General features: G+C 38.2%; 1 protein-coding gene across 1 annotated transcript; it reads left to right on the top strand.

Moving 5' to 3' along the window:
• The first annotated feature begins 3,898 nt into the window (after positions 1–3,898).
• Positions 3,899–10,126, top strand: LOC119780432. Its single transcript, XM_038280467.1, has 3 exons — positions 3,899–4,116; positions 4,670–5,145; positions 10,010–10,126. Exons 1-3 carry the CDS (start codon positions 3,942–3,944, stop codon positions 10,124–10,126), a joined length of 768 nt encoding a protein of 255 aa, XP_038136395.1. The 5' UTR covers positions 3,899–3,941.

Here is a 10,126-nt window from a genome sequence, read left to right as displayed (position 1 = left end):
AGCTTGTTCCTTAGTTGGCCACAGGTGAGCCATTTTATAAACTACCTGTGAGATTAACTATCATGAGGAGAATACATAACAAGATGAGAAGTTGGTCGAGGCGACATGTTTAGCACTGCCGAGGGACCACTGGACATGTGTTAATAATGACAACTACCTAAGCGTTACTGTACACCTTATCAATGCCAGCTGGGAACTTCACTCCTGCACTTTAGGTAGGCAATGTTATAGAATTTAAAATGTAATCTTACCATGACACCATGAATGATTACCACAACATTATGTCTGCTTCCTGACGATGGCTTTGGTGACCACTTTTTGAACATGTAACTTCTGTGGAATTATGTGATGCATTCTGAAAAAAGGAGATGAGCCCTTGATCTACTGCGCCCCCGTCTTGAGAAATCTGCTCATAGACTTACTTTCACTTATTTAGGTAGCACACACATGTCATCCTTAGCTTACTTTATTCTTACCCTTACTTTATTTTTTTCCTTATCTTATTTTATTTTTATATCTTATTTGTACTTAAATCCATATTTTCCTTCTTCTATAAACGGTTACACAGGATTAATTAAAGTAATTCTGATTCATGAATCCCTTTGGCAGAATTCAAATTAGCCATTTTAGTCTAGATAAATCAAAATTAATTCCAAGTATTACAGTGAGATTAATCTATACTACAAACTACAAAAATAAAACTAGAAAAGGTACTGGTGAGCAGGCAATGTGAAGGTATTGGAAATTTACTACGGTTTTAGTAAAAAGGTAAATTTTTCAACACATCATCTAAAATGACCTTATAAAAAAGTCAAATAAAAAAAATGGTTATGCAGAAAGGTTAGAATTCTCATTCATATGATTAAAAAGTTCTTTACTATTCACCAGTCTACATTAAGTCAATGATTTGAGATGAGTGCTTAATAGGACCTTTTAACATGGTGGAAATCAAATCAAATCAGAGTGTTTTCTTTTACAATCCTGCAGTTTTATAATGCGGGACTGTCCTCTCTTCGAAAAGAGAGATTTGTCCCACTGGAGACAAATACAGTATCTTATCATACACAATCTAATACATAATAACACCGACAATTCTATAGACATTTGTATATGGCATTTACATTTGTCCAGTATGAAGCAAAGCTAAATGCTAATTTGTTCTTGTTTTTTTCTGCCTGCCTTGTCTCTGTTGGATATTCTTTTGATTGATTTCTGATATCTGGACATCAACCAATCATTTGCCTCTCGACCAAGTCTGTTTTCCTCTGCCCATGTCAGGATTGTCAAGCCTCTGCCTGGGATCTGCCTTCTGTCTCTGTTACTCTAAACACTTCTGCCAGGTTAGTGCCTCCTGCTACTGATTCCCCCACCTAGATTTCAGATTCCCCTCTCGTCTTGTCCCCCTTGATACCTCTGTCCTATGGACTGCTTCTCTGTGCATGACTCCTGACTGTGACTCTCACAGTATCCATAGCCCTGTCTGGCACCTTCAAGATTTGGATCAGTCAATCATTGATCCATTAATTCATACAGAGATTACAGGGGTTAATCATCAGAGCCAGCTCAACCTAACGGCTTCTGAAAAGGTCAGTAGCTTTCATTCAGTCTACCTCGGACATCAACCCTGTTCTCATCCTGAAAGTGATTCCAGTTTCAGTCACTTCCTCATCCTGCAAAAAACAAACAAAAAAAAAAAAATGTACAAATGAATACTTCGTTATAAGGTCTTCTCTTTCTGTTCAGGCGTTGTAAAGTGATTAGTATAAGGTTCAACTTTGCAATAAATTAGCCTATTGTTTTCATGTCTGAATAATGCACTTACTAGCTACACAACCCTTATATCAGGTTTGTATGGTAGGCATGGTTTTTCATGTCCTTCAGAAGAGAAGGAAGCAGGGGTTTACAATTTCCTTTTACTCTATTGTTTAAGAGGTTACAGACTAGAGCTTTAATAATGCTCTCATCTTAAATATTTGATTTTCATTACACTTGTGAAACAGGTCTTTTCATCTTTGTTAATAAATATAAAACTAATTTGATAATACAGTGTATGACTCTCACCACAAAGAGGTACCTTACAAGTCGGAGTTCCTTGTAAACACACTTTATAAAAGTTTTTCTAAGGTCATAAAAGTAATATTGAATCCTGCGTGAAGGTTGACTAACAGGTTTACTACATCATCTTGTGTTTCTTTTACTTTTATAATGGATCTGTGGTGATTAAGACTCTCTTGGTTTGATCTAAATTATCTTTAATTTGATGTCTGAGTCAAAACAGTTACTCTAACGTCTAAGCATATTGACCTTAAATCAATGTTAAATTCTTTCAGAAATTTCTGGCTGAGAATAAGAGTATTAAGTTATATAAAGAAAAAAATTTCATGCTGGCAGGTGATATACTGATAAAAATGAGTCAGAGTTTATCTGAATTTACACTCATTAAAATCCCAAAGAATAAGAACGGAAACATTCGGATACTGTGACTGTAGTCTGTCTAAAGATTGTCTGATCATGTGTTGTATTTTTGGTTTTAGCTTTAGGGTGACTATAGACCACAGTGATAAAAATCTGGGGGTTTCGGCGGTGTATATTCTATAAATGAGATCTAACAGGACAAATATAGATACAAGTCCATTATCTGAGGCGATCATTAGTGACTTTCACCAGAGCTGTTTCAGTGCTATACTGACCTCTTAAACCTGATCGAAGAAAAGGTCAGAAAGGTCATTATAGTGTAATTGCTCATACACTTGCTTAGGAACTTTTTACTCAAGAATTATAGATAAGACCACGTCGTTGGAATAGAGAGAACATTTCATAAGTAAAGATTTATTATAGCTACCTTAAAAGCCTGAGGTCCATAGCCCTTGGGCATGGACAGATTAATGAAACAATGGAGGTGGAAATCAGAGGAAATACTTATTTAAATAAAGTAGTTGAAGTTGGATGTAAAATACAAAATGAAGGCCTAATTAAAGATAATGATGTTGCTAACTCTGGATCTAAAATAGTCCAGTGTTTAGTGAGTCTGTTTTGGTGATGAGATCTTCTGGAAGTTTTATACGGAATGTTGAACTGTAATCCACTAAGTACATCCAGACGTAGCTCCATAATGCTGCTGTACACATATCCAAAATATTTTCCTTCTACTATAAAGGTGCACTGAAAGGGAATGCCCCCAGTGGAGCGAGGGAATTACATTTTATTCCAATGTAAAGGCAACTACAGGAGTGAATTATTATGAAATATCAGCTGTGCTGCTTCCATCAACACCCTTGTTTATAGATGTTGGAAATCGGCCTGTTTTCCAGTGTGGTCCTGTTTCTCTGACCGTGACTGAGTGGATGTGCTCTCTTCGTCCTCTGGCATGGGAGCTGGCTCGGAGCTCGTCTGCCTGGCTGTGTGTTTCCTGGACGGGGCCGCCTTTTACAGCTGCTTTTTGTATCTCTGCTTCCGTCTCCTTGAACCCCAGTCGGCCTCGGCAGATGGCCGCTCTCACTGCGCCTGGTTCTGCTGGAGGTTTCTTCCTGTTAAAAGGGAGTTTCTCTTCTCCACTGTCGCTACAAGCATGCTTAGTGTGAGTGATTGTATTTGAGTCAATGAGTCAATGCAATCAACTGGTTTTCCTTAGATAGAAAACTTTGTACCAATTTGACTGTATGATCTGGTTGAACTGTAAAATGCCTTGAGATGACATGTGTTGTGAATTTTGCGCTATATAAATAAACTGAATTGAATCGGTCTTTGACAGTGTGCGTCACTTCCGCAAAAGCGCCATGCATTTAGGGTAGTTAGCGCCATTTCTGTGGTGAAGAGACAGCAGCAACTAACAACAGAAAACTAACAGAGAGTAGAGGTGTTCTAGTTGCTTCCGTTGGAAATAATGGGACACTGGTGCTGCGTCAAAGGATGCAACAGTTATTCTAAACAGAAAACAGCAGATGGGGCCTTACGGTTTTTCGTATTCCCCACTTGGAAAAAAAAAATACGGACCGCAGACAGAGGACTTCACAAAGAGGCGTCGGGCTGCATGGGTCGCTGCTGTAAGAAGGAAAGACATCACGTTTCATAAAATATCTCCTCATGCTCGTGTTTGCTCTCGGCATTTTCAAAAAGGTAAGTCCTTATAAATATACACTAATAGAAATCAACACGCTGAAATGGTTTGCTTATAAAGTTGCAGGAGTTCATGTAAACCTACTGAAACATGCTGTGGAAGAGAAGCGGAAAGTGATGTTTGTTTTGTTTATTTCTTTTTTAGACCGCTAAAATTTAATAAATAATGCATTCTCTGTATATAATCATTTACACAATCTGCAATACAATTTTTTTTTTAATGAATAAATATATGTAAATACACTGTACATATAAAAACACCGTACATACCCACTCGTCAGCCAACTCACTGTATTTATTTATCCTGTGCAATCTACTTAAGTATATTATAATCCTTTGTTCGTCTGTAAGCTTTTCAGTTTATTTATTTACCTCTGGCCTTACTAGTCCGATGTACTTGTGCTGTTTCGGTATAGCAAATTTCCCCACTGTGGGACACATAAGGTTATCTTAATTTATTACACATCTAATCTAATGGGCTCTGTTATTTAGGTGCTTTATATAGTGTTTTGAATAGATGTGTAAAACACTCAACCTTTCATCTACTTTGCAGGTCAACCCGCATATGAGATGATGAAGACTGACCCAGACTGGGCTCCATCCCTGCATCTGGGCCACACTGACATCAGACCAACAGACACAGAACGCTCTTTAAGACGTGGTTATCGGGAACAGCTGAAAAAGAATGCCCTGCAAGCAACTGAAACGGGGCTCCATCGGGCTGATGAAATCCTTGAGCAACAGGATGAAGTAACACATGAGGCGACAGAGAACCCTAACCAGCAACAGACTGACACGCAGAAGGCTGCTGAAAACGTTGGCCGGCCAAACACCAAGGATGACACAGAAGGTGGTCGTCAGGAAGGACAGACAGAATGTAACCTGTGTGTGCTCAGGTGTGCAGAGATGAACCATCTTTTGGAAGAAAACAGAGAGCTGCGGCGTGAACTTGATGAGCTGCGGATCTCTGATTGCTTCTTTGGAGACACTAATGAAAAAGTCCAGTACTATACGGGTCTACCAAACTTGGTGACCTTTATGGCTTTGTTTAATTTTATGCTGCCTCTCATGTCTGCTCAAAATAAAATTCTCAGTCCATTTCAAATGCTTCTGTTAACCTTCATGCGTCTGAGATTGGATCTGCCCTCACAACACCTTGCTTATCTCTTCTGTGTTTCACCAAAGACAGTGTACAGAACATTCAATGAAATGGTGTCATTTTTATATGCAAATCTAAAGCGTGCAATTGTGTGGCCAGATAGAGACACCTTGCACAAAATTATGCCTCATCCGTTTGTGGAGGCCTTTGGACATAGGGTCACAGTGATTAGTGACTGTTTTGAAATTTTCACAGAGAAACCAGCTAATAAATGAATGCCAGATCAAGTACTGTTTCAACTTTCTTCTTCTTTTTTTATTCTTCTTTTCACACAAATAGAATTTTGCTTTTTTTAAAGTTACTTTTGAAAAATAACAGCAAAACAAATATAAGTTTCACCATCACTTCAAATATTAACAATGTTTCTGAAGTTGTAAAAATGTGTGTACAATAAAGAGTGGAGTTTGAAATTTGAAACAAGCGTTGTTATTATCTTTTCAATCAAGCAGAGAATTTATGAAAATGCAATACAAAACCTCAAATACATAAATAATGCAGAACAGTGCAAAGCTTCAAATGTTTTACTTTGTCTTCCTCCCTCGTATATAGCAGATTGCTCTTTAGATTAAATTAGAAGATTTTCATTTTCCCTGGACTTGTTTTCACTGTGGTCTTCCGTAGAGATATGACCTAACAGGTGATATCTGTGAAGAAGACTGCAGATCCCAGTGAAAACAGGCCTGGGTAAAGTAAACAGCAAATACAGTGTGCAACTTATCAATGTGCAAAAATTCGGACAAGTTTTTCCGTTCAGTCTGATGAGCAGCACAAACTACTCTAATAACTGCAGCGATCTGTGCAACTGCCCACAACATCTGCCTTGTCACTGTAATAATAATATATAATATCGTTCCCTAGCAGCTTTAGAAAGTTTGTCTGGGTAGGGTATCCGTTCAGTTTTCTTGTTCTTTTCCATTTAACTGATAATCCTCGCTGCTGGCTTGCAGCGCTCTCCTCTTGTTTTCTGCTGTTTTGTTTTTCTTCCGCTCACCACAAAAATGGCGCTAGGGGCCGTGTCAGTCACGTGGCTGACAAAGCAATGCAAATGGGGCAATCAGATGAAAGTGAAAGAGCAATAAGCAAAGTGGACACTTGATAAGAGTGAGCTGAACTGCAAAAAGAGTAAAGAAATTTCTCTAGAATAAAAATCTGAGCTTTCCACTACTTTCCAGTACTCTGAAATACGTATTACTATGGGTATGTTGGCCTGACAAGGTACTGTATGCTGAGCTGACAGAATGCTTGCTGGTAAATTGCATGCTGTTTTTTTTCCACAATAGCCTGGCACTTTCAGTGATCTTCCAAAGTGAACTGCCCAGCTTCCAAAAAAGTTTAGGCAAGTAGGGAAATCTGTTCGAAAAAATGCACTTCTTACACCCTAAGGGGGTATAAATAAATTTCTGCCTCAGAAAAACACACAAAAGTAAATCACTTATAGCCTCACAGCTATTAGATTCAAGAAGAAACTTTTGGTACCTCTGTAAAGCTAAGATGTCATAGAATGGTTTTCTGGTGTCAGCACCATTGTAGCCTTGACCCTGCCTGAAGTATTAGGGACAAAATACAAAATATTTTGCATTTTTTGAACCTCGCCAAAATTTTCTTTGAAATAAACATTGCAAAACACTACCAAAATATTATTTATAGCACAAAAAAGTAGTACAGACTTTTAAATCTAAATGTTGTGTAAAAATATACCAAATTTGGACTCAATCAGATGAATCATATTTATTTTAGAATGGTATTAGTGAGAAATTTCTTAGGCGGAGAGGCCATTTTGGCACATTTATCCAAAAATGTCACCAAACTGTGCCAAATTTTTTTTTTACATCAATACTGGGGGTTTGTTAAAATTACGAGGTCACGTAGCAGCTGGACCCACCGGTGGGTCCGTAGGGTTCTAGGGGTTAAAAACCCTTTAAAAACTAGATCTGTTATTTTTGCTGGTTGAGCGGTATGGACAAATTGAAAGCTTTAGTCATTCTTTTTAGATACAGATGAAGGTGAGAACTTGGTGAAATTTGTCTTCTAAGTAGTAGTGGTGCCAACTGGCCCTCTCAGCCAGGGGAAGGGGGGCTCTCTAGATCCCAGGCACAACAGAAACAGACAGAGTTGTGTATCTGTGGATGTGTGTGAACTAGAGAACAGTATGGGGTCCTAATGATGAGAGAGAAGGAGGAGCTGTGAAAATTAAATTGTCTAACTGAGCCAAAATCTTCTTTGTGCACCTGTAGACATTTTCTTTTACCTTTATTGATATCCTCATACTAAGAATATATTACATCAGCAAAAAATGATGTATGATGATAAGGAAAAAATATTTTTGGGTAGTTATAGAAGATAGATGTAAGACCGCACAATGATGCACTTTGACTTTTTAGAGTCAGTGATAACCTTTTGTTTTTTTTTGTGTGTGTTGGTGGTGGGGGGGGGTCTACACAGAGTGGAGATATATTACTATGTTTTATTTCAATTTATTTAATTCCAATTGAATCTCCATGTCACTTCAGAAAGAACTTACAAGTGACAAGTCAAATAATAAGTCATTATTAACTAGTAATTGATGTTTGTTCACAATGTTATTGGGTATGTTTTGTACTTGTTCATTGAATTCTGCAAATGATCCACTGTTGCAGATATTAGCTGCTTACAATTGATGTGTCACACCCATCAAGATCCACAGGTGTTTTCCAAATCTAACGTCCTCTAGCGTGGTGAACTGAAAATGCTCCTCACTATCTCCTTGTTTTCCCCCTATAATTATTACAGGAGCAATTTCCATTTGTGTACTTTAATTTAAGCATTTTGGCCCATTTATAAAACTTATAGGCTACAAAATGTGTAGTATGCTATATGTAAGGGTCCTGTTTTAGTAGTAATGAGACATTACACCTGTCAGACAGAACTTTTTATTCACATTAACACATTTACATTTTGCACAATGAAATGTGTGCTAAAGCTTTTAATACAGTATAAATTCTTGTAACTCTTTGTAAAATATTTAACAACCTAGTTTTTAGAGTTTCTAATATTGCAGTATAAATTATATAATAGTTTAAGTATTTCGTGAATAATATTCACAAATGAAAAAAAAACGTAATAACCGCCGATGTCCCTCCAGTTGCCTCTGCATTGGACTTCTAGAGACAAACATGCAGTGTTGGGAAAGTTCTCTTTCTACGTGAACTAGTTCAAAGTTCAGTTCACACATTTTAAAATGAACTAGTTCAGTTCATAGTTCATAATTCAAAACCAAAAAATGAACTAGTTCATAGTTCTTTTTTTTTTTCATATATTGCTCAATTACACCATAGCCTACTGTAGAACCACAGACAGCAATTATTTTATCAGTTGTAACTCTGAAACTGTGCGTCAGATTTCATCTTCATATCCAGTTTTGAATCCTTATCCAACCAGGGTTTACATTAGCATTGAGGGGACAGATTTCCCCCATTGTTGCTTTAATGCTGTGTTGCTGTCCATTCACTTCACACTAGTAGCAGCTGCAGCTTTCACCCCTACAGTATATTCTCAAAAACATCAGGAAAAATGTGCTGCTTGAATGGTCTTTTTTATGAGTAATTATTAAAAGAAAAATAGGAAAGTAGTCTTTAAGGTGCAAATGTTTTTTTTTTTTTTTTTTTATAATTTTTTCCATTTGAAATTCCATTTCAATACATACTAAAAAGGAATACTGGAATCCTGGAAAATTATACCAGGCAGGTTTAACAAACAAGTTACATGGATAGTAAAACCCTCAAGAACAGGGGTCTTCTATGTTTTCCAGACCAAGGACCCCCAAACTGATGCCGAGATGGAGCGGGGACCCCCTAACTATATATATTGTATGAAATTGTGTCCTATAGTCACTCTATTACAGATGGAGTAATGTAAAGAAATTAATTTCTCCCTGGGATTATTAAAGTTTTTCTGATTCTGATTCCTGGTTGTTGTGAAGGAAACGGTGCCCAGCTTGAAAGAGCTCCTGTGTGTCGCTGAATGTGTGCATTGATGACTGAAAGACATCTTTTGTCTCCATTTATCTGTTTACTACACTGTGTTGATTTCATGTTAATGAGTATTTAAAGACATTTCAATTAGTGGGGGAAAAAATTGCAGGGGGGGAATATAAAAATATCAACTAACCATGCAGACCCTCATGCAGTACCTCCGTAGACCCCCTAGGGGTCGCGGATCCCCTGTTGAAGACCTCCGCTCAAGAAGATTTTACTAACACAAACTGAGGGACCAGGCTGAGGTAGGAATTTAAGGTTACTGAAGTGCGGATTTTTTTACTGAAAGCCGGCGGGCAAACTTGTTGCCATCATCCTCACCGACCACCTGGTCATAAAACTGTTTTAAGTGATCATACTGCTGCTTTGTCGCCTCCACGGTCGCCTCCATGCTGCTGTGGCTTCCACGCTGCATTTTGTTTTGATGACGCACGCGGCTGTAGGCTACGACGCTGGTAGCTGGTGTTGCCAGATCGGGTGTTTTTCCCGCTACATATTAAGGCCTGTTTACGGTTTGATTTAGCTGGGGTTTCGCCTGGAGGACTCTGTAGAAATCTGGCAACCTATTGAACGGAGCTGAACTGAGAGAGCGTGCCCTTCACAGACACCAGAATGAACGAGTTCACAATAACGTTCATCAGGCAATAATGCAGTACGTTCAGTTCACGTTCGCCCAAAATATGAACGAGTTCATTAACTTTCGTTCAATGAACGCGTTCAGGCACAACACTGCAAACATGTGACAGGTGGAGGGAGCAGCACCATCTTTGATTTGGCTGACAACAAACTCATAGAAGCAGGAGCGTCAATGACAGACGACGGCAGGATGTCCATGTGA

The sequence above is a fragment of the Cyprinodon tularosa genome, unplaced genomic scaffold, assembly GCF_016077235.1.
Source record: "Cyprinodon tularosa strain WSP-4 unplaced genomic scaffold, ASM1607723v1 ctg160, whole genome shotgun sequence".
Lineage (NCBI taxonomy): Eukaryota > Metazoa > Chordata > Actinopteri > Cyprinodontiformes > Cyprinodontidae > Cyprinodon > Cyprinodon tularosa.
The sequence above is the reverse complement of the archived record's forward strand: the minus strand, read 5'-3'. Positions and strand labels throughout refer to the sequence as shown.